This window comes from Arvicola amphibius, chromosome X, assembly GCF_903992535.2.
Source record: "Arvicola amphibius chromosome X, mArvAmp1.2, whole genome shotgun sequence".
Classification (NCBI taxonomy): domain Eukaryota; kingdom Metazoa; phylum Chordata; class Mammalia; order Rodentia; family Cricetidae; genus Arvicola; species Arvicola amphibius.
Genome location: NC_052065.1, coordinates 12,626,445 through 12,651,640, shown reverse-complemented (window position 1 = coordinate 12,651,640; position 25,196 = coordinate 12,626,445). Strand labels below are relative to the sequence as shown.

Here is a 25,196-nt window from a genome sequence, read left to right as displayed (position 1 = left end):
CTCTCTCTCTCTCTCTCTCTTGATATTCCATTATTCCATGTTGGCTTGTTCTCCCCCCACCCCTGCCTTCATGATGGTCACGGACTCACCTCTGGAACTGTAGGCTCCCGCTAAGTACTTTCTTCTTAATTCACCTGGCTCATGATGTCCCGTCATAGTAATAAAATAGTAACCAAGACAGCACTCAGTGATCATATTTTAAAAAATTCCAAGACAAGAAATGTAATAAATGATTAATATTAGCAATGACTCAAAGGGTGATTTATATCCAAACAAATACTTGTTCTAGAACTTTTTCTTTCTTAGCAGATTATACTTGTTAATGCCATTTAGACTGCTTAGTTAGTAGGTGCTTGCCTAACATGCACAAAGCCCTGGGTTCAATCACTTTAACCGTACAATCAAGTGCAATAGGACATGGGAAATGCTTGTAACCACAGCACTTAGGAGGCTAGTAAGAGGGTTAAGTTCAAGGTCATTTTTTGTTAAATAAGAAGTTTCAGGTAAGCCTGAACTACATGAAAGCCTGTCTCAAAATAAAATCTAATACCACAATATTTAGAACTGTAGCGTTCTTTAAAAGAAAAAAAAAAACTCTACACAGCCAGTTTCAGGACAGCCAGGGTTACAAAGAAAGACCCAGTCTCCAAAAAATAAAAATAAAAAAATAAAAAACAAAATAAAAATAAAAAAGTTAAAATTTATGCATATGTGTGAGTGCCTGCAAATATGTATGTATCAGTTGCCTAGTGGCCTTGGAGGGCAGAAGAGCTCATGAGAACCCCTGGAACTGGAGTTAGGAGCAGTTTTGAACTGCTTGATATGGGTGCTGAAAACCACACCCAGGTCTTCAGCAAGTGCTCTTAGCTGCTGAGCAATCGGCCCAGTCACTCTATTCTTTTGCTTTATGATCGCTTTCTGGGAAAAGGTCTCACTATGTAGTCCAGGCTGGGCGTGAACTAGTGAACTACCTCTGCCTTCTGAGTGCTGAGATGGCCTGCACGCACTCCAATGCCCAGCGGCGGCTTCATGATGTTTGCAGTCCAACATCTTTCAAAGAATCAGAAACAACCAATCTGGATCTCCCGATTCACGGGGATATTGTAGAAATCCCAAGAGATGGGTTAGTACTTCATGTCTCCTAATGGACTGTGCTTCTCAGTATTCATGTCAGTGTGGACCAACTTTCCATGTTGAGTCTGGCCTAGGGCAACAAATAAGAGTGAAACAAGCCAGACTTAGTATGTGCTCCTATACCAGACCCGGTTTCTCTGGAAATTCTTGCTTTTAGAATCTAGCCACCATAAAAAGTTGAGTTGATCGTGTTTCCTGTCAATGCTTCATTCCATTCAAGGAAACTGCCTTATTATGGGCTGAGAATAAGGTGGGCCCAAATCTCTCCTGCTCCAGGCCCTATTATTTTGACCTGAGATGAGATAGCCTAGTCATGTGAGTTAATGCTAGGCCATCAAGGGTAAGGTGAGGCTGCAGGCAGTGGTGTGGACTTAGACTCCCAGCACTGAGGACACGAGAGGATCTAGAACGTGAGCTTTACTACAGAGAAAAAACCTTGCCTTAGAGGAAGAAGGATGACTGGCAGGGCTTAAGTGTCACTGTGAACTTTCGGTCACTGGCTACTCACTTGCCTAGTCTATTATTCTAATTTACTAGTAATTGCTTCTCTCTAAGTCTTCATCCTTTTGAGGAAATAGACCCAAGTATTGGTTACATGATATTCTGACTGTACACCATGCCACTAAGTTATAGGCTTTAACTTGGTAAGTTTTATAAGCCAAACTTTAATGAAAGGTGGAAAGTAACATGTACTGTGGGATACACACACACACACACACACACACACACACACACACACACACACACCGTACTTCTGAATAGAACTGTAACTAGAAAATTCCATCACGTCATCTCAAGTGCTGAGTGGTTCCCGGCTTGTGTCTCTGTAACCACTCACTGCAGTCTGCGTGCTCACCACTCCCATGCTCTGCTGCTACCCAGAGGTACACATGGCCCCGCCCTCACATCCCGACATCTCTTCACTTTTCTCCTTTAAAGGCCCAGGAGAGAATGACTTTGATTCAGTTTCATTTAACCCATCTCTTCATCCTCTAAATACTTATGACCTAATAACAGGTGCCGAGTGCTTCGGGAACACATACGATGTCGTCTTCTATCCTGTAGTTTCGTGGGGGACAAAGATGATAGGTGAAGAAATGCCACACAGTAACAAATGTGACTAAGATTTTCACTAGGGCAAGTTTCTTGACTCCTGGTATCTTTATAAGAAAGAAAATACACTCCCCGACAGACTACGTTGAGGCTCTGGATTTTCTGGCTACATTCCAGAAGAATTCCTTCCATTGCTGTAAGAAAGCCATTAGGCGACTAGACAGTTCAGGTGGTCCTTTACCCCTGACACCTTCAAGCCACATAAGGAATGCCTTCTAAATAAGCGCATCCTAAGTTAGCAACCAAGTCACTGCTCTGCGGATGTTGAACCATGCACCCTGGAGCACTCCAAGCACGCCATTCTTCCGTTAGACTGAGGACTTGTAGGAAGAACACTTCAACACGCCTACTCAAGCACTTCTCTAAGTAGCCTTTTGGGGGAGGAACGATGATAAGGATCGAACCCTCCAACATAATAGGCAAGTGCTCTACCAGTTAACTACACATCAGCCCTAAACAGCCTTTAGTATTTTGATATAAATTCTAATTACAATCTGGACTGACCCTCTGTGTGCTGTGCTGAATGAGAATGGACCCCTTAGGCTTATATATTTGAATACTTGCTCCCATCTGGTGGCACTGTTTGGAAAACCTTAGGAGGTGTGCCACCAGGGGTGGGCTCTGTTTTAAAAGCCCATTCCGTTCCTAGTTGGCTCTCTCTTCCTTCTCCCTTTTGTGTCTCAGGATGTGAGCACTCACCTACCGCCACATAGCCATGCCTGACTGTCTGCTGCCATGCACCCTTCTGCGATGGTAATGGACTCTAACCTTCTGAAACTGTAAGCCCCAAATAAACTTTCTTCTATAAAAAAAAAAAAGTTGGGAGCCGGGCGGTGGTGGCGCACGCCTTTAATCCCAGCACTCAGGAGGCAGAGGCAGGCGGATCTCTGAGTTCGAGGCCAGCATGGTCTACAAGAGCTAGTTCCGAGACAGGCTCTAGAAACTACAGGGAAACCCTGTCTCGAAAACCCCCCCCAAAAAAGTTGGGTTTAATCAAATGGAAAAAAGAAAAGTGATCATGTACCCCAAGCAAACCTCAAACACAAGCAGTCGGAACTACAGGTCTGCCCCACCAGGCATCTCCTTGCTTCCCAAACTCCTACACAGAGGCAATAGACAGAAGAAAACCATCTGGTTGGCAGCCTTTTTGGGAGAGGGTCTCCTGAAAGACCATATATGTAACCAACTGAGAAGCTTTCCAGCAGAGCTGCAGCCAACAATGTGGGATTAACAGCAAGCTGGTACTATGTTAAAACACTATGATTTGTGTTGGTTTTTACATAGCAATAGATGAGCAACATATGACAGTATCTAATATGAGTAGAAACATCAACTATGGGGGGATCCTTAAACTCATGACTCGGGATATGTCAAATTGTTAAGGTCCTGGCTGATTCCATAACTTATAGTAAAATATGAGGGTAAGAGGTTGAATCAAGACTTGAGGTCCTGGAAAGATGTCTCGGCAGTTAAGAGCACATAGGGTCTGGGTTAGGTTCCTGGTACCAATGCTGGGTGTGGTGGCTCACAAACACATGTAACTCTACTTCCAGGGAATCAAAAGCTCTCTTTTGGCCTTTACATGAACTGCACTAACATGTACAAACTTGACATATATTCATATGCATGCATAATTAAAAATAAAAAGACAAGAGTCTGACTTATTAATATATCTATGATTCTTCAAGGGTTAGCTCCCTTGTGGGAAAATTAGGTTTAATAATACCTGCCTCCCAGGTATTCTGTGTTTAGATTTACATGGGTGATGGTACCTGTAATTCCATGTAGTTGTCAACAGAATGAACTTATTACTGGAAAGGCAAACTGAAGCACGACAAGAGTTTCAAAGTGTTTCTGTCAAAAAACAAGATTTTATGTATCAGAAGCTCCAAATCAGGGTGACTCGGGAACTCTGCGAAGGAAATACAAAGAGGAGACAAATCTTCTGTAGGATGGCCACCAAAGTAAAGGAAAGCAAATGTTTGGCCAGTTATAATTACGCATTAGCAAACCTTTGCCTTAATTAGAAATGTGCTGGTTGCTTCCAACTGCATGAGCTTAAGTTCTGAGTTCGGGGAATTGTGACTCCGACGAATCAAATTCCCATTCCTGTTCATGTTAGGCAATTGCTCTGTCACTGAGCTATGGCCCCCAGCCCCTGATTTTCTGTAACGTATGCATTTCCAAGAAATGGCTAGCTAAGTGTCACCCATGGTTTTGATTTTCTCTCTAAATGGCCTTTTCATTCGGTGAAACGAAGTCAGCTCCTCTATGATTTGGAGCAGGGGACTTCTTTCTAAACATTTGCCCCTTCAGACTCATTGGGTGAACTCCAGTATGCATTGAAGAGCAGCCTTCAGCCCTGCAGAAGGCACATGTCGCAGAAATTTGCATGCCCTACCACAGCTGTCCTCACAGCACTTTCGTTTCTTAGTAAATGGAAACTTGGAGAAGAGCTAAGCAGCAGGGTATTTCATGCTGCAGTTTAAAGGGGGGGATGAAAAATAAAAGGCAAAGTTGACTATGGCGGTGGGGGAATTTACGAGGCTAAAAATGCATGACACACAAAGCTTTTCATAGTTTGTGTTCTTTTGCCGTATGCCAGGCGCAAAAAAAAAAGTCAATCAAGGTATCTGTAAATATATTATAAAGAAGATTATTATGTTTTAAATGTCCAAAGTCGTATCTGAAGAGGTCAGAACTCTGGAACTGTTATGAAAACACTGTGCTGTGTGTTCTTGTTTGTTGTTGAGTGAGAACCTCACTTTGCAGCTCAGGCTGACTTGGAACACACTATATTGAAATTAGAGAAGAGAGTCACCATGCCCCGGGGCACAGAAACTGAGGAAAACAATTAATAAATGGGACTCCCCTGAAACTGAAAAGCTTCTGTAAAACAAAGGACATAGTCAACAAGACAAAACGACAGCCTACATAATGAGAAAAGATCTTCACCAACCCCACATCAGACAGAAGTCTGATCTCCAAAATACACAAAGAACTCAAGAAATTGGTCATCAAAAGAACAAATAATCCAAGAAAGAAAAAATGGGTACAGACCTAAACAGAGAACTCTCAACAGAGGAATCTAAAATGGCTGAAATACACTGAAGGAAATGTTCAACATCCTTAGCCATCAGAGAAATGCAAATCAAAACAACTCTGAGATTCCATCTTACACCTGTAAGAATGGCCAAGATCAAAAACACTGATGACAACTTATGCTGGAGAGATTGTGGGGAAAAGAAACACTCCTGCATTGCTGGTGGGAGTGCAAGCTGGTACAGCCACCTTGTATATCAGTATGGCGATTTCTCAGAAACAACCTACCTCAAGACCCAGCAATACCACTTTTTGGTGTATACCCAAAGGATGCTCAATCATATTACAAGGACATTTGTTTATCTATGTTTATAGTAGCATTATTTGTCATAGCGAGAACCTGGAAACAACCTAAATGCCCCTCGACTGAAGAATGGAATAAAGAATGTGTGGTACATTTATACAATGGAGTACTACACGGCAGAAAAAAATGACATCTTGAAATTTGGAGACAAATGGATGGCTCTAGAAAGCATCATATTAAGTAAGGTAACCCAGACCCAGAAAGACAAATATTATAGGTACTCACTCATAAGTGGCTTTTAGACATAAAGCAGAGAAAACCAACCTACAATTCACTATCCCAGAGAACTTAGACAACAAAGAGCACCCTAAGAGAGACATACATGGATCTAACCTATGTGGGAAGTGGAAAAAGACAAGATCTCCTGAGTAAATTGGGAGTGTGGGGACCATGGGAGAGGGTAAGAATGGGAGGGGGAGGAAGAAAGGGAAACGGAAAAAAATATATAGCTCAATAAAAACAATTAAAAAACAATACAAGAGAAAGGAGGAGAAATAAAGGGAAAAAACACAGGGCTGGAGTTGTTTGTACTGTGAAAAATGATCAACCATCAGTTATTGGAAGGCATCAAGAACAACATTTCAACAAGGCTTTTCAGCCCCAGACGCCAGCAGAAGCTCCCTACAGGAGGCACTAGCAGCAGTCACTATACAGACGACACAGAAAAACTGCCTGCAGTAATTGTCACCTTCAGGTGACACATCACCCCGAGGGTTGAACACGTGATTACACAAACCAAGTGCACTTGGTCTTTTTTTTTTTTTTTTGGTGCTTTAATTACACTGATGCAAAATATTAGTAAAATTACAGGTGCAAGTTTCCATTGTAATAAGAAACTTTTAACCCATGTTCCTGGAAGTAACCCATTACACGTACTCATTCAACAGGGTAAACTTGGGTTCAGTGGATGCTTTAGTTTGTCATCAGTGCCCTGGCTGGAGTGGCTAGACTTTTGTGCGTGGCCCCCCAGGAAAAGTCATGCGATAGTTGTGCTAAGCGATTTGCAATACCAGGGATAAGAAACTATCTCCTCTAGTTCCTTTTCTGGTGCTGTGATAAATGTTGTGAGCAATAGCAAGTTAAGGGAGAAAAAGGTTTATCTGGCTTAAACTTCCCGGCCACAATCCCACACTGAAGGATGACAGGACAGGAACTTGAGGAGGTATTTGAAGCAGAAACTATGGAAGAATGCTTTCTCAGGCTCATCGCTGGCTTTCTTAAATAGCCCAGGACCACGTGCTCAGGGAAGGGTGCTTCTTACAGTGCTGTGGTCCCTCAAACATCCATTAATGAAGGCAATGTTCCACAGACATGCCCACAAGGCAACCTTATCTAAAAATACTCAACTGAAACTCCCTTCTCGGATAACTCTAGGCTGTGTCAAGTTGAAGTCAAGCTCCACTAGAACACTACCCATATGGCCATAGTAGAGAAAACATGAATTATATTGTGGACTGTTCGTGCCAAGGAATATTCTGTGGCTGTGAGGAAAGGCTATAGAATTTACAATATAGAAGCTCTCCAGATTGAAGTATGAAAAAAATATTCAACTAAAAAGCCAAGGATGGAACAAAGTCTATGTGAATCAAATAGCTTATTGGGGAAATGGAGATGGGAATACATCTGGAAGCTGGAAGTGGCTCAGCGGGTAAGAATGCCTGCTTTGAAAACACAAGGGCATGAGTTTGCATCACTAACATCGATGTAAAAATCCAGGCATGGCTGGGCATGCCTATAACTACAGAACTATGGGACAGAGACAGACAGATTTCAAGAGCTCCCTGGCCAGCCAGATAACCTGAAATAGCAAGCTTCAGTTTCAGTGCCTTATATCCGGGCAATACGGCAAAGGGAAGCTGAAGTTAACAGCCAATGTCCTGCTCTAGCTGTTGTAAATGTGAAAATGGCCATTGCCTTCTTTTTTGCCCAATAGTCCCATTAAATCTACTGTTCTTTCTGTCTCTGTCTCTGTCTCTCTTTTCTTTTTTATTATTCATTTGTTTAAATATTTAACTAATTTATTATAAGAGTCTTCATGGCTATTTTTTATTAAAACAGACACAGACCAATAGAATAGAATGAGGGAGTCTGAGATAAAGCCACACAGCTACGACCACCTGATTTTAGACAAATATACCATATATATGAGGTTAAAAAAAACTCCCTCTCCTCCAGATGGTGCTGGGAAAGCTAGATATCCACTTGTAGCAGAGTTCAACTAAATCTCTATCTCTCACATTGTTCAAAATTCAACTTCAAATGGGCCAAAGACCTTAACGTAAGAGTTGAAATTAAAACTGACATAAAAAAGGGACGGAAAATGTCTTAAAACATATTTATAGTCAAGAATTTTATGGTCTAGAGAGATGGCAGAGGGGTTCAGAGCGCTGGCTGGGCTTTTAGAGGACCAGGGTTTGATTCCCAGTACCTACATGGCCGCTCACAACCATCTGTAACTCCAGTTCATGGGATCTAACATGCTCTTCTGGGCATGTGTGTATTGTACAGACATATAGCTAGACAAGACATGTATATACATACAATAAAAAAATAATTATTTAAAAAAGACATTTCTGTGTACAATTCCAGTTGGTCAACAAATAGAGCCAACAATTGATAAACAGCAACGTGTGGAATTAAAAAGCTGCACCGCACAGGAAACAATGGAATAATGAACCAGTCCACAGAACAGAAAGAAATCTTTGTTAGCTAAACATCTGACAGAGGATGATTATCCAGAGCACGCAAAGAATAACAATTCAATAAACCCAGGCAATAAATGGATTAATTAAATGAGCATACATGTAGTTCTCAAAAGCTGAGGTGCAAATGGCCAATCGACATATGTAAAAGTGCTTAACTTTGCTAGCCATCAAGAAACTCAACTAAAAACCACCATGGGATCCCATCCTACACCTGCCAGAATGGCAATTATCAAGAAAACAATTCAGGGCAAAAGGAAACCATCATACACTGCTGACGGAATGCAAACTAGTGCAATTGCTGTGGTAGTTACTATGACGATTTCTCAAAGAAAAACACAAACTAGAGCTGTCATGTGGCCCAGCTATCCCACTCCTGGATATTTATCCAAAAGACTTCAAGCCAACATACTGTAGAGACACTTAAACATTAGCATGTACTGTAGCGCCGTTCATAATGGCCAAGTCACAGGATCAGCCAACATATCCAGCGACAGAATAGTAAGTGGATAAAGGAAGTGTGGTATATATGTACAGTGGATTTTTTCCAATCATAAAGAAGAATGGAGTTATGTCATTTGCAGGAAACGGGATGCAACTGGAGATCACCATATTACGAGAATTATATCAGTCTTGGAAAGACAAACATTGTTTGTGTTTCTCTCCTTTGGGGGGTCCTAGACTTTATGGACACACAAAGTTGCATGTGTACAAATGACTGAAATGTAGAACTGAAACTATCTGAGGAACAAACAGACTAACAGGAGGAGGAGAAAGGGGATGGTAACGGGGTGCGTATGATCAAAGTGCCTTATACATTTGCACCAGAAGAAAAGAAGACAACAGAGGCCTTACTAATTATAAATGAGTTAGAAGGCTGCACTGGGTTCAGCTAGTTAACTCAACCGGATAGTGACCCCAATAGGATTATACTGGTCACTTCAATCAATGAATCTGCCTAATGAGCTTCCTCTCAAAATTCAGCTGATTGAATTGTTTTGATCTTCATGGTCGCTTCCATCATCAGTAAAGAGCAATTTCCTAAATGTCCATTATGTACAAGGTTTGGAGTTGTGCAGGGCTATTGGGTAACTAAGAAATGTGAATAAAGGATAGATAGCAATACAAGAAAGCAGTATATAATATCATAATCTCTCATGATCTTGGCATGGAAGTCCTAAACACATCTTTTCTGATTGTAGAGCATTATTCTTCCCTTTGTGGATAAGGAATTAGATTTAATTTTTAGTCATTTATGGAATCAATTTTTCTTCCTTCCTTCCTTCCTTCCTTGCCCCCCCTCCCTCCTTCCTTCCATCCCATCATTCCTTTCTTTTTGAGACAGGCTTTTGAGGATGTAGCCCAAGTTGGCCTAGAACTGTTGATCCTCCTGCCCTGCCTCCCAAGTTCCAAGATTACAAGAATGTGCCGCCAATGCCTGGCTGTTCCATGTTTTCATTAAGATACTGATTGTTGCTGATGAGGCTTTTTTGTTTGGCATCTGTCATACATAGAAGGACCTTCACACTTCAAAATTATAATATCTCTCTGGTTTCATTTTCATTTTATTGTGTAGTGTGTACGAGTGTTTCATCCACATTCACATATGCGCACCACATGCATGTCTGGTGCCCAAGTAGAACAGAGAAAAGCGCTCTGGATACCCTGGAACTGGAGTTGCAGATGGTTGTGAGCTGCCATGTGGGCACTGGGAATCAAACCTAGGAGCCCTGAAAGAGCAGCCAGAGCTTTGAAACACCGAGTCAGCCTTGCAGCCCTCCCTATGGCTTCTTTGAGCACTCTCAGTGTGCTGGGGTTTATGTTTTGGATTTTAAGAAAGGAATTTGAAAGTGACAAATATCTTTACTGTTTTCTAAACTCCAAGCTGGTTACCCAAGATTATCTGAATGATCTCTTTTGTCATTGAAGTGACATTCATATCCTTATGAGTGCTTTTGCCTAATTCTGACTTTTCTGTTTCCTTTCTAAGTTTGGTGTCATGCCGCTTCTGGATTGCAGCCTTATGGAAATGCATTCATAGATCTAGGGGAGAAGGCTTTGCCTTGACACTTTTCCAGTTACCTGACTGTTCACAAATGTGGTTTTACCCTACCAGACCCAATGCCTAACACTCTGTAATGTGCCCTTCATTATTCAAAAGAGATGACATCCATAGATAATGCTGCCCCATATTATTGAATAAATAAAGAGACCTGATTTCCCAAATGTACCCACCCATTACAAGTCAACCTGGCAAGTTTCTCATGAAATCCTGTTGGTATTTGACTGAGATTTCACAGTAACTACAAATCAATTTAAACCACACTTACATTTTTTTTTAAAACCATGTTGTGGGCACTATTTCCAGTACCAAAATATTTCGTGTCATAATAAATGTTTTCAGCTTCCACAGTCCCTGCCAGGAAACAGATATGACGTTCATCTTAGAAACTGTTGAGTTCAGCATAGTGAGTGTATATTTGGACTGGATTTAAGGAAATCAAAGGGATGACACAGCACTTCAGAAAGCATTCCCAGTTTGAGCCCAAGGTGGCAAGCGAAAGGAACGATTATTAGAATTGAGCAGGGACACAACACCACTGGATGAACAAGACTATCAATAGGTAAGGGCTACAACCAATGCCAGACAAACAGGGTGGAAGTCACAGGGAGAGAGCCTCGACTACCCTCCTGGGCAAACCTAGGGCCTCTCTTTGCCCATACCCAATCAGAAGGCAGCAGCTAGCAAGGGGATGTTGTTTGTCCAGCTCGGGCTCCAACCCCACAAAGCCAGCTAGAAAGGTTGGAAGACTGCTGGGGGTGAAGGGCAGGTAGACATTGAGGTAAGTATATATTGTGGTAAGCACTTTGTTATACCACCCGAATCTCTTGCATTTCCTGTCAGTTCTTTTTCCTTACACACTTTTTAGATTCTACTGTTCCAGCGGCTTCTCCCCTTCCACAACCAGTTCAGATCAGTTATTGTTTCTCTGTAAGATGGTTGTTAATTTTTATATATTATTTTCTCAGCAGAGTGCTTGAAGGCTTATTATCACGTGCATGGCTATCACTTGCTATGCAATCTGAATCATGTCCAAGGCTCTTCTTGTACCAATTCCACTAGTGTAAGAAATAGACAATGAGACATTTGCTTCAGTGGTTAGAAGCACTTGGAAAAGATCGTAGTTTGAATCCTGGCATACGTGGGTTTCGATTCGCAGCACCCACGGGGCAGCTCACAAGTGTTCATAACTCCCGGTTGAGGGGATTGCTACTGCTTGTTTCAGTTAACAGGGTCTACTGGGTTTGCATGCATTATTGGTTGCCTGGGATTTTGAAGTTGATTTATCAGTTTTACATAACCACAAATTGGGAAGTGGATCATAGGAAGATACTCCGGGCATATTGTAAAGTACAGTCATCAAAATGAACATGGACTAGGTGATTCTCCCTTTGCAGTGCCTACTTTGCTTCTCAGTAATTCAGAATAATTGGGAGCAATCAAATGCTGCTTTCCGCAGATGCCTTTTCCAGGGTCACAGTCACCTAAAATTTTTTTTAATCCCTTCACATTCTCCTAAATTTCATCAGTGTTCATGAAAAGCAGAAGCAGGGGGGAGGCATCTGGGTTGTTTCAGTGGTAAATTTATTTCTAAATCTACTGCCATGCTACAGCAAATAAACAAGGAACTTGCAGCTTTACCAGAAATCAGGTTTTATATTAAACCCTCAGTCTCAAGAGCTCAGCTTCCTCTCCCAGTAGCTTGAACACTTTGGCTCCTCATCACCACCTGTGAGGAGAACTCCAGTTTCAAGGGATTCGGTGTCCTCTTCCAACTTCCTCATGATACACAGACAATGCATTTGAGCCAAACAATAATACGCACAAAAATTAAAATAAACAAATCTAAAGAAAATTGAAGACATTTGCATCACTATTTCCAGTACTTAATGACATAAATATGAACCAATTACAACTGCATGTTTTCCCATTAGCATAACGATCTCTCAACAAATACGGCCTACTTGTTGTAGTTAGTCTTTTCTCAGCTAACGTGGGGTACCACTGCAGGCCAGTGTATTAACCCTTGTCATTATTAGCTGATTTCCACATGTTGTTCTCTGCATCTTCTTCCTTGATGAAATACTTGTGTTAAATAACTTTAAACACAGCTACAGTAATTTAAGTGTGTCCACAAACGGTTTCCATAAACAGTAAAGGACCACACTTTGAGAAGCAAGCCTTTCTTGATATAATTCCTGACTGCAGGTAGGGCTGACCTTTGGAAACTAAAGTGAGGGACCCAACTGGTAGCCTTTCTGCCATTCAAAAACCAGTATCCCTTCAAACTGGGCCAAAGACAAAGCAAGGTAAATTTAGGCTTCTTTTGAAGATGTTTGGAAGACAATGTTTCTCAGCCTAAAACACACAGCCTGTTAAGGCATACTCTACAGTCTCCGAGGGTATCCGTGATTGTCACTAGCGGAAAGAAACAGTGCTATTAACATCTGGTGAGATGAGACAAAATGTCACCAAATATCCCACAATAAAACAATGAATGATTCATTCAAAATGTCCATAGTGAGCTGGTGAGATGGCTCAGTGGATAAGAGAATCTGCAGCACAAGCTTAAGGACCAGAGTTTGAACTCCCAGAACCCAAGTAATATCATGATTATGACATAAACTCTCTAATCTCAGCATTGTGGGGTGAGGACAGAAGACCCTCCCATATCAGATGTCTACAATTGGCTGACCCCAGCCTAGCTTTAGATTCCGTAAGTGACTGTCTCGAAAGGATAAGGGAGGGAGTGATAGAGTGGGCCACTTGAAATCCTCCCCTGGCCTCAAGTGCCTTCATGCACCTGTACCTTCACACATACCACATTAACACACACACACACTCACACACACACACACACACACACGCACACGCACACGCACACGCACACGCACACACACACACACACACACACACACACACATGAACCAATCAATAGTGACAACGTTAAAAATTCCAGCTATAAAAGAAGAGAAAGATTTGTATAAAAGGTTATTTGGATTTAGAGATGTTACCTCAAGTCTGGTGATAGAAATAAGAGGAACCTAGTGTTTTTGCAAACCTCATATGTGGGGTGGCTTAAATAGTCATGCTCCTTCCTGCCCCCCTCCTACTACCGAGCCTCAATTTTGTACTTGGAAATCCCAGAACCTGCAGCTCAGAGCCTCTGTGAGTCTGTGCCTCCTGTTACCTTCTCTCTATCTTAGAAGACTCCACATTCGGAACCACTCCATGCCACCAAGAAAGGTATTTTAAGCATTGCGACACATGTGGATAATTTAAGTAAGTAAATGGATGTGCTGTTGCAAGGGAGTGGGGAATGGGAAGGAAGGAATCCAAGTCATAAGCAAAAAAAAATGTTTTAGGATTAAGGAAAATAATATTGTAGTCCAAAATGTCAATTCCTCGAAGACAGACTTTCAGTAAGATTGGAAACAGTCTCCTGGAGTCTGTCCTTCTTGCTTCTAACTTCAATGAAATAACTAAGTATTCTCAATGTCACATTTATTAAACAATGTTTCCAGCATGTCTTTAAGATACAGTATATTTTTTGTTGCCTTTGAAGTGCCATGCTTGATGTCTCTGTTTCTCACAGCTGATGCCACTGGCTCCCTCTCAGGCTGATCCTGGTTTATCTCAGCCTCGGCTCTCCTCCACATTTTGAAAGAAAACTGAAAATGGTAAGAACAGCTACTGGAGCCCGAATTTGCCATTGGTAATCTTGTGGTAAGACCTGAACTCAGTTGGTGAGAATAATATTTGAAAATTCTTTAGGGATTGAGATGTACCTCAGCAGTAAAACCCTTGCCAGGAGTACACAGGCCCCTGGGCTCCCTCCCCAGAGTGTTGTTTCCTAGGAGGGACTGCTTTGGGAGATTTCATAACCAAGATGAATCAAGGTAGTATTTCATCATTTCAGATTCGTTATTGCTTGCTCCGTCCAACTTCCCACACAAGTTCAATACATACTGTAGCGAGCAAGAGTAGATGTTTGAACTGAGGATTCTGTTTTTTAGTCTCCAGTTTGATCTGTTAAGACATATAGGTCGCTGAAGTGATTTTAATGCAGAGCTTTTTCTACCATAGGTTGTGACTGTCCCATATCTGAGTAACTGTACAGAAAGGGTGGAGTCAGGAGACACGTATAACTAGGATTTGCTCTCTTGCTATGAAATATGCCCAGAGTTTGTGATTAGATAAAATGGGATTATCAGGATTAGCAGATCAGGGGAGGAGGCCTCGGGATGCACCTGGACTCAATTCTGTACACAGCCAGAACAAGTGGGACTTTAAAGCATAGGATGGGTGGCAACCAGTGGATGGAAACTTACTAAGAGGAAACTTCAGGCATGTGGAGGGGGGGTTCTAACTAAAGTGGCCTGACAGAGTTCTTGTTGGAGGCAGGCCAGGATAGTGCACAGTCTCCTGGGAAATAAGGAGAGTAAGAGATGCCACGAGACCCGATGGGGGCTGGAGCACGGAAGAGGTAGGGAAGTTGTGGTGAGAATGTAATCATAAACCAGGGTAGGGATCTCAATGCAATGACTTAGCAGGATCCCTGCTCCAGTCAGGCAAAACAAAGATGGCCACAAAGACCCACCCAGAGGCCTAGGGTTTAGAGAAGCCTGGCTGAAAAATGAGTCAAAGAGAGTCTGATAATGCCTTGCTGGGAGATTCTGTCCACTTCACCTCAGTCGTTTGGAAGTCAGTCTCTTTAACCATGTGCGCGTTCTGATATCTTTATAGTCAGCTTACAGAGCCACGGTGGCATGCAAATAACCATACATTTGCTCAAAACCGTTGCAAGTGGTAATGAGGTAGGCCCAAAGCAAATCAGGAAAAGCTTCTTCTGAAATGAGTTTTTCACCCACGCCAGACTTTATAAAGGAGTGTTCATTAGCAGTGCACTGTGATTTCCAGCTCATCACGTTGGCCCCAAGCTCAATGTCTAAGGTCTAGTGAAGCATCACCCATGGGACCACACTACTACAAAGGAAGCAACTGTTTTGAGTTTCATTTCCTAGAAACCCAGATGTCTCTTTTAATGCACACACATGCCGACATCTATCTTTGCCCCCTAAGGGTGGCATGCTAGGAGGATGGTGAAAAACAAACTTGAATTCATCGGCCACTTACTGTAAGCCAAGCCGCATGCCCTCTTTTCTGGCTCCAAAGCTGATCTGGGGCTCAGATAAAGAAACTGGGCCTGGAGAGGTTAAGGAGCTTGAGGACAAGGTCCCTGCAGGCCAACTCCTGAAACTGGGCCTCTAAGATTGCTCTATTCTTCCAAGTGAAGCCTGATGTGTGCTTTCACCCAGCTGATACTCAACAAATATGGGCTTCCTTGTGATATCACTCTCGTTAAGAACTAAGGGGAAACCGGTGTACTTGGCCATGAAAAAAAACTCATAAAACCAACTTTCAAAAGAAGTATGAAAGGCCCAAAAGTACATAGAACATATCCAGTCCTCACAATAGTCATGTCATTAGGTTTTAATCCAGAAATTTCACTTCCAGAATATCTGGTTAAGGATGGCCATGTGGGGGTGGGGGTGGGGGTGGTAAACTATTTGCCAAAACGGTATATGTTACAAGACAAAGGAAACAGCTCAAGTTCCATGAATGGGAAAGGTTTGTTCATTATGAGATACTTATCAAGTGAAATGTTACAGAATCATCAAATCAAAAGTACTGAATTATTTAAGAAGACAGAGTGTAATGTTAATTTCAAAAGCAAAGTAGAACTCTGTAAAATCTGTCTGTGTACTGATTTTTTTTAGTTTTAGATTTACTGATATTTTCAGTGCACACACTAGACAAGTGCGGGATGCTTAGCAAACGCTGGCTAATCTATAGTTATGGTTTATACAAATAAGAGTGTCATATACTCTAATTTCACAAAACAGCCCTAAATTATAATTATTCTAAAGATTCATTTTATTTATACTTATTTATGTGTGTGTGCGCGTGTGTGCGCGCGCACGCGTGTCTGTGTGAGTCTATGTGCACTGTGTGTGCAGGTGCCTGTTGAAGCAAGGACAGGCTGTGGGACCCACTGCAAGTGGAGAGAGAGGTCGTTAGGAGACATCTGGTGTGGGTGCTGGGAACTGAACTCTGTGGTAAGTGCCTGTAACAGCTGAACCCTATCTTCAGCTCCCACCAGATCTCTTTTATAAATGGGCAGTTATAGGTCAAGTGTTACCTGAAAGTCAGAGTTCTTCTATAGCAGACTCAGGATTTAACACCAAATCTCCCCTCTGGCAAAGCCCTGGCTATTACTAACATGTTCCTCACTACATGAAATAGATGTAAGGTCAATCAATATTAGAAGGAAAAACACCAAACTATTTACAGTGGCTAAACAGGTTAAAAGTGAAACATTTTACCTTTAACTATAGCTATTGATTTTCATGGCTAAATAAAGTGACAATAGAGCACTTAATACATTAATTAAATACAATTATTTTAAAAATTGGGAGCTCTTGGTAGAATTAAAACACATCATTCCAGATTAATCAGACAGCCTCTTTGCACCCCCCAAATAGATTATTTCTATCTCATAATTTCACAAAAGTTTATGGCTGAGTTTGAATAACTGTGGCCATATCCAAGCTGTCAGTTTTGTAAACCACAAAAACTAAGAATGCCTTTCTGTGTTGTTGCAGTTTTTGACAGTTTCATTCATGTGATTTTCAGTTTTGATGGTTTTATACATGTGCAGATGAATTTTAGTCACGCACCCCTTCAGCGCCCTCTCTCATCTCCCTCCCACTCCAGTGAAACACACCTCCTCGAGTCCCCTTTCTTCTTGTATATCTTTTTGTTTTCCATGTGCAGCCCACTTAGTTAGGGTTGTTCCTGTGAAAATGGATGGGAGTTATTTACTAGAGGTGAATGCAGTTGAGTGGAGGAGTACTTGCCTAGCATGCGCAAGGCATTGGGTTCAGTCCTCAGTGTTGCTAAACATACACATAGATAACTGAAACATATTAAGGGAAATTATTAATACACTATACCTCAAAGTTAATTTTAAATCTATCTGCTCACAAAATAGTGGCTTTGTTCATGTCTACAGCTGCTTTTGGACTATACTGATCAACTAGTCAATGGTGGCAGAAGTTGTATGACCTACAGAGTCTAAAACGCTCTTTGCAGAAACAGTGTTCCCACTCTGTGGTTTATGGAAATCAAGGAGATAATAAACTTGAAGGCTGCATCCGTTTAATGCCTTGTGGTCTCTGATGACTGTAGAAGATAGTAGTTGCTGAGTGTCTATTTACTGAAGGCCCTACATCATTTCATTCTCTTAGTTTCAAACCTGAAGCTGAAATGGTAGAGAGTTTATGATTTTAAAAAAAATGAGTGTGCTTTTTTTAAAAAGAGGGTTACATCCTTGGACATGAACTTTATTTTTGTTGTGCGATGGGAGTTTGATAGCCATGGAATCTACATTTTTGCAGAGATGAGCCTATGAATAGAAATATTTCAAAATTCAGGAAAAGAAGGTATTGGGTCATAAATCTATTAGGGGAATGTCTAGCAAGGTCTCAGTCTATAAACAGCAACTTCCCTTATTCTCAGCTCCTGGGCCACTCCTAGGGAGATTTGCTTATTACAAATCTCATTAGCATACCATTTGGTGTCATATCAACTTAACCAAAAGTCCAGGTCAAATTCAAGGGCTTCCAACAATGATTGCCCACTCCTCCTCCTTTCCTCCATGTGCTTCTCTTCTCCAGCCAGGTTGCCATCACCTCTGGCTCACCCACGCCCATCCAGCCACAAGTTCCCCAACGGGGTGTAAAAATCCCCCAGGTTTCCTTCCACAGCTTCACTGAATTCCCTCACTCCTTACCCCCCCCCCCTGTCTCTTTCCCTGCTTGCCCCTCCCCTCCCTGCAAGTGAATTACAACATTTGCTTTAGACACAAGCAATTTAAATGTATTCTGCTCTGGTGTTTTGAAAGGAGGTTGCAGAAGTAGTTGAGTTAAGGGAATCCATGCTCTGAAAACTGACATGCAGTAGCCTTGAGGAGATCCACTGTGCTGGCTTTCTCATAAGTTGATTGAGTGGGTGGGCAAAAAAGGAGAGGGGAAGAGAGAGAAAGTAAGAGTAAGATGGAAGGAAAAAGAGAGGGAGGGAGGGAGGGATGGAGGGAGGGAGGGAGGGAGGGAGAGAGGGGAAGAGATAGAATTGTGAATCTCAATTTGAATACCATTCTGTGATATTTTATGAAATCAATCCAATCATCTAATCCATAATAGCTGTGCAAAAATTGTGTGTGTGTGTGTGTGTGTGTGTGTTAAAGACTAAAATGGGGTTTGATGCATCAAAATGTCAGTTTTGTTGAGGTTGGAGTGTCCTTACAGCTCAAGTTGTCCTTTACAATATACCTCCTCCTATGTTCAGCTCATGGTCTGTTGGACAACTCTCCACTCACTCCTCTCTCTCCAAACCTGAGTATCTCATTTCCCAACATCTCACTCTTAGTTATTTACCTTGCTTCCCATTTCACTAAGAAAACAAAGTAATTAGAAGAGAACATTTCTCTATTTCTCCTTTGTGGACTTATCTAGGGCATCGTCAGTCTTAGGTCCTGCACCCTGTATACCATTACCTATCCCTGAGCCATAGATCACCTCCAAAAGGAAAAGCATCAAACAAGACAAGTCTATGCTACTTCCTGTCATGGGTCAGGGGTTGCCTGGGTTTGGCTGGGTAATCCTCACACTGCCTTTCTTCTGCAGAGGCAGTCAGACATTGAGCTTTGAACTACCTAGGAGTCTTGACAGCTTCCGTTCCAGAGCAGCGGGGGCTCCTCTCCTTGGGATCTCTGTAATATGCTATCCGAATTACAGAAAGACTTTTTACTAGACTCCAAAGTGGGGAGAAAGGGGGTAGGGAGAGAAAGAGTGTGGGAAAGAGAGAAACACTGCTGGCTAGGTCTTTGTTCCTCTTGACAGGAAATCCCTCCGAATGTGTGTGCTGCTCGATACTTTATATTCCTCTAGGAACTGAGAAATCATTGGACCTTCAAAGTCCCTTGGGTACACAGCCAGTTCTCATCACTTCCAGCACTGCCATCTTGGTCTTTACTTGACCTCCTTCCTTAACAGCATCTGCGCTTGTCTTCATGTTTGCCCATTTGCCCTTCATCCTCTAAAAGATTAACATTGGCTTCCAGTCATCTGTAGAACATGTAGTGACTCTGAATCCCACTCACAACACAGACCAGCATTCCAAGGAGGCTGGATATGCCGTGGGCTCCCTCTCTGACTGAATCTTCTATTTTCCTTAGACTCCTCCTTTGGCTATCGTGTGATTGTTCCACAATGTCTCCATGCTGGAATGTTTGTAGAAGGTGCTTCTCTCTGTCTTGGATGCTTTTCCTTTTAATATCTATGTAGGCAGCTTCTTTCTTTCTTTCACAAATATTGACCCAAAGGTTAAATTTTGAGGGTGCCTGTGTAAGCCACCATATTTTTATGGTCACATTTCCACCCCCACATCCCTGATCTTCTTTACTATATATAGACTGAATTTTCTTTCTCTATAAAACTAACCAACTAACCATCTACTTCTAAAACAACTTGGAACAGGTGTATGTTTCTGTGTCTAGAGAATTTCATCTCCAGAAGAGTAAAATTCATTTGTTTAGACCACCAGTCCACTCCAAGAAGTGCTCTTTATCTATATGGTATCAGGAAAACCATGTTGCTTCAGGAAGCTAAGGCATGATGGCTACCAAGAATTTGAGAACAGCCTGGAGTGTACAATGAGTTGCAAGCGCAAGCCTAGGCCACAGAAACACAAACCACTCAACTCTACTTCCTCGTCTTTCACCATCAAATAGTTCCCAGTGACATGCATCTCCTCCCCATGCCTCAGATTACAGCCACACCTCACGCATGAGCAATGTTTAGAAGACAAAAATAACTATTTGCAAAGCATGAATTTGGGTACCATTTGGTAACGGTTGCTGGCAATTACCAGTCATATATCTATGCTTGTGAATGTTGAGTAGGAAACTCACAGTGGCCTAAAATCCAGAGGGTTTGGCTCTTGTCTTAGATAGGGTTTCTATTGCTGTGATAAAGCAATATGACCAAAAAAGCAGGGTGGGGAGGAAAGGGTTTATTCAGCTTACATTCACACTGTTGTCCATCACTGAAGGAAGTCCGGACAGGAACTCAAACAGGGCAGGATTCTGGAGGCTAAGGCAGAGGCCATGGAGGGGTGCTGCCTACTGGCTTGCTTCCCCTGGCTTGCTCAACCTGCTTTCTTGTAGAACCTAGGGCCAGCAGCCCAGGCGTGGCGCCACGCACAGTGAGCTCCCCCCCCCCATCACTATTTGAGAAAATGCCTTACGGCTGAATCTCACGGAGACATTTCCTCAATTGAGGCCCCTTCTTCTGTGCCGACTCTAACTTGTGTCAAACTGACACACAAACCCAGCCAGCACAGATCTGAATTCAAGCTTGGGTCCTATCACTAAAGCTATGCATCTGTGCTCCTGGTCTCATCACTTTGGCCAATTATCCACCTCTGAATTGATTGCTGCCCACTGCAAGCAGAAGCTTCTCTGGCCTGGGCTGAGAGCAACACCAGTCTATGACTAGAAACATAAATATTTGCAAGGCAATTTGGCAACATGACCATTTAGGAAGACAAAAATAGCAACTTCAACACAAGAGATTGTGGCCTCCCCAGCCATGAGCATTAGACCGTGGTTACAGTATCAGGCATGAAATTACCTCATGTGGAACAAGTCTCGAATCCAACCAAATTAAAAAAAAAAAAAAGATGTAACACATCTTCCCAGGAAGGGTGGTATTGTGGCATGCCGAGTACCGTGTTGGGTAAGATCTTTTCTCCTACAGCAGCTAGTACGGCATATTTGGGCACTGTGAACATATAGGCAGTACTAACTGGATTTGCTGGTTTAAAAAAAAATAGTTACATTAAATTGAGAGGGGACACGCTGCAAGGGATGTGATAGAGGTCAAGGGGGGAACTAGGGATGGATATGATTACTATTTCTTTGCATTCATGTATGAAATTCCCAAGAAAAGAAAAAAAATGCAGTTTTACAAACTATGCACCTGAGTAGAGAGGTTGTTGAAATTTGGAAGACCTGTTTGTTCTGGCTTCTGTTTGAAGGGTGGCCAAACAGCAGTGCATGCAGGCCTGGCAGCCCTTGTCCTATAACCTCTAATTTTCCCCTCACATGGATTTCCCTGAGGCAAACAGAGCTCTGTGGCCAGCTCTCTCCATCCATCCATCCATCCATACATACATACATATATAAATAAGTATGAAAGAAGAAGGACGGTGGATCACTGGGAGTAGGAGGGGTAAAAATAATCAAAATAATTATACAATGCAGAAAATGTCATAATGAAACCCACTATTATGTCTCATTAATATATAATTTTTTTCTTTAGAGAAACAGATGGGCTTTGGGCAAGACAGCAGTGGAGGCCTTTGCTTCCCAATTGGGCAGGGATGAAGACCTGACTCATTTCCTCCCCTCCTATGTTGTCTAGCACTGACTGCATTGCCAGTAGTGTTTGCTGCGTGAGAACATGATTACAGAGTTCCCTTCTTCAAACAGTGGACTTTAGTTTATAAATTCATAAAGTGCCTAAGGCAGCATTTCTGGGCAGAAAATGAAATTCCTAAGAAATGCTGAAGCCAAGAACTTTTTCCACTTTTCCCCTTGAAATCAGACTCATCCAAAGCATAAGAATACTTCCTCTATTTTTTTTTCTTTTAATTTTGTTGTAGTACTAAGAATTGAACCCAGGGCAAGCTCTCTTACAGATCTACATCCACAGTCTTCTACTCTAGATTTTGTTTTGAGACAGGGTCTGGCTAAGTTTGCTAGGCTGGACTTGAACTTACGGTTTTCTTACCTCTGCCTCCCAAGCAGTGGGATTGTAACCCTGCACTACTAGGCCTGACCTGAATACTTCTTAAATACATGCAAATTGTTCGTATGAAAAGTCTCCTCCTCCTCTCCCCCAGACAATATTCAATAAAAACAATCTGAAACATTAGAGTACCAGGAATAATTTAATCCAAAAGGAAATTCACAAAAATACAAACACAAGCTGTGTTGAGTGGGTTTACTGTAACTACATGAGGTGACTTGCAGGTGATTTTATCATAACTGAGTTGGCATCTGAGGTTGCAATTGCCTCGCAGGTCTCTGGTTCTTCCTCAGTAAACCAGGCATATTTAAATGCCTTTTCAGCTTCCGTATGAAGAATTAGTGATGTTATCCAAATGATCTGTCTATTTTACCTGGCACATGCTAAGAATAAAAGGCAGAACCGGGCGGTGGTGGCGCACGCCTTTAATCCCAGCACTTGGGAGGCAGAGGCAGGCGGATCTCTGTGAGTTCGAGGCCAGCCTGGTCTACAAGAGCTAGTTCCAAGACAGGCTCCAAAGCCACAGAGAAACCCTGTCTCAAAAAAACCAAAAAAAAAAACCCTCAAAAAAGAATAAAAGGCAACCATTAGAGAGAGTGTGCTCATACACATACAAATGATTCGTGGCTGCACCACATGAATTCTGTATTTTCCATTTTAGCAAATGAGGTGATTTACTGAGAGAATAGAAACACCTGTGCATAGAAAATTGCGTATTTCCATTTCAACCATAATTACCTCACTAATTAAGCATCCAAATTTACCCAGTACATTTGCATGTGTAATTAGTTGTGATTCATTATCAAAGCTAGGCCTGTGTCACGGGTACTATACCATTTTAGAAACGGAATTACTGAAAGATATATGTCTTTCAGTATTCATTGTTCCCCTCCCCAAAGCAAGCAAAAGGAAACAATGGGATTTGTAACAAACACAGAGACAAAGACAGACACAGAGGGACTTGGCTTTAAATTTGAAAATCATGTTAATTCAAACTAACATGTTTTTGAGACCAATCCCTCCCAGTGTTTTAAAAAGGTAAATTTCCATGACAATCAAGAAACATTTTCTATTTTTTTAACCTGCTTTCCAAAAGATCTTTTGAATTGGGCAGCCTCAGGAAAGCGTGCTTTTCCTTTAATTACAAATTTAGAAAGGCTCTGTCCAGACAGTGCATTTCCGCCCCTCAGCTGTTTGCTCAGAGCCCAGCTTTCACACTCCAGTTCAGGTTCCTGTTGGCTGGAGTCTCAGCACAAAGTTTGCAGGCGGCTTGTCTCCAAGTACCAGGTTTGCAATGCAGCCTGCACAGAGAGCTAAGAGAGGTTTCAGGAGCTTTATGATGTTCGAAGGGCCAGTTCCACTTGAGCTCGCTCGGTCACTGAGCACAGGACATGTGTACTGGTAGCCTTTGCTTGGCGGTACCTGTTCCCAGATGACACAGATGGGCTCCGTGCTCTCACTGGCGTTTTGGCTTCAGAAAGATAGAGCTGGAAGCAGGGATAACGATGGAATCCTAAAGAAGATCCCCTTCCATGCCATTCCAGAGACACTTCTGAGCTGCGCTCAGCCCCTTCCTTTAGAGACCCAGCTCCTTGATCTCTCCCTATACTCTTGATAGAATCTGATCTTCAGTTTGCACAAGATTAGACCCATTAATATTCCCTCCTGGAGGCAGAAAGAGTTCAGTCCCGCCCCTGAGGATGGATAGGCGGTTAGTAGTTGGTGGGGAAAGGGGAGACGTTTTCCTTAGTGGTGTAGAGACTGGTAAGTTACCCAGGCTCCTGTTACTCCTGTTAGTATTCCCTCACCCATACTCAGGTGAGAAGCCATGGTAAAGCACACTGAGTCACCATCCCCCCCCCCCCCACACACACACACAAATCTGATGTTCGGGGCAAAAGCCTTACTAGTTATGATAATAGAATGCGGAGCTTCTGTGGGATTTTGAGAATGTTTGAAGCTTTGGTTTCCTTAGCCAGTGTTTCCCATGTACTCATCACGTGACTGACTGGCATCATTACAATGGAGTATATGTAAAAACAAAACATAGTTTGGGGATGTAAAGGTGTCGGCTCCCCGCTGATACGGAGAGTATGGGGAGATGGGGATAGTCTGAGAAATATGTAAAAGAGCGAGACCTGGGTCTTGGTCACCTCAGTTCCATCCTGCACACCTTTTGTCCTGTCTGCTTTTCATGCTCTTTCTTGGAAATGAATCCACTCCTTGGAATTGGGAAGTGGACATCATTTTGAAATCAGCGACACGAATAGATTTCTAGACTTTGCAAGAGGTGTCATTTCTTTCTAACCGCGGTGAACTTGGATTGAATGTGCTTAGAGTTAGTGTCATGCTGGGTCTAGAGGCCTGCACATTATGACCTGAAGGTTCAGTCTGTTCCATGGCCTGTTTTTGTTAACACTGGATCTGATCATTCTGATCTGTTATACGCTGTCTTTATTTAAATACCTACACAATGAGACTATTGTCAAGTATCTATTTTTGCAGTCGTTTCTTTGCGACCAGGTCTCACACTATATCCAAGGTTGACTCAGAATTCACAAAAATAGTTGCTTTCATGTAAAACGTTTGCCAACTCCTGGTCTAGACCCATGTCTCACAGAACCTTCTGCAATGATGAAGCTGTCTTGCATCTGTGTCCTGGAGTACAGTAGCCACAAGGCTTCTAGGGTTTCAATTACAGTTAATGTGACTGTGAAGCTGAATTTTAATCAACTTAAAATGAAATAGCCACAAAGTGACTTGTGGCTATCACATTAGAGCGGTTCCGGACCATTTGCAGCCTGAGGACTCCCTGTCCTGTCTTCTTTCTGTGCTTTGTATTTCTC

General features: G+C 42.2%; 1 protein-coding gene across 1 annotated transcript in view; it reads left to right on the top strand.

Moving 5' to 3' along the window:
- Positions 1 to 6,192: 6,192 nt before the first annotated feature.
- Tlr7 (toll like receptor 7) overlaps positions 6,193 to 25,196 on the top strand; it is a 31,326-nt gene continuing 12,322 nt past the window's right edge. The window contains exons 1-2 of the mRNA XM_042054389.1: positions 6,193 to 6,330; positions 16,438 to 16,536. Of these exons, the coding sequence (XP_041910323.1) occupies positions 6,193 to 6,330; positions 16,438 to 16,536 (237 nt within the window). The remainder of the gene's footprint in view (positions 6,331 to 16,437; positions 16,537 to 25,196) is intronic.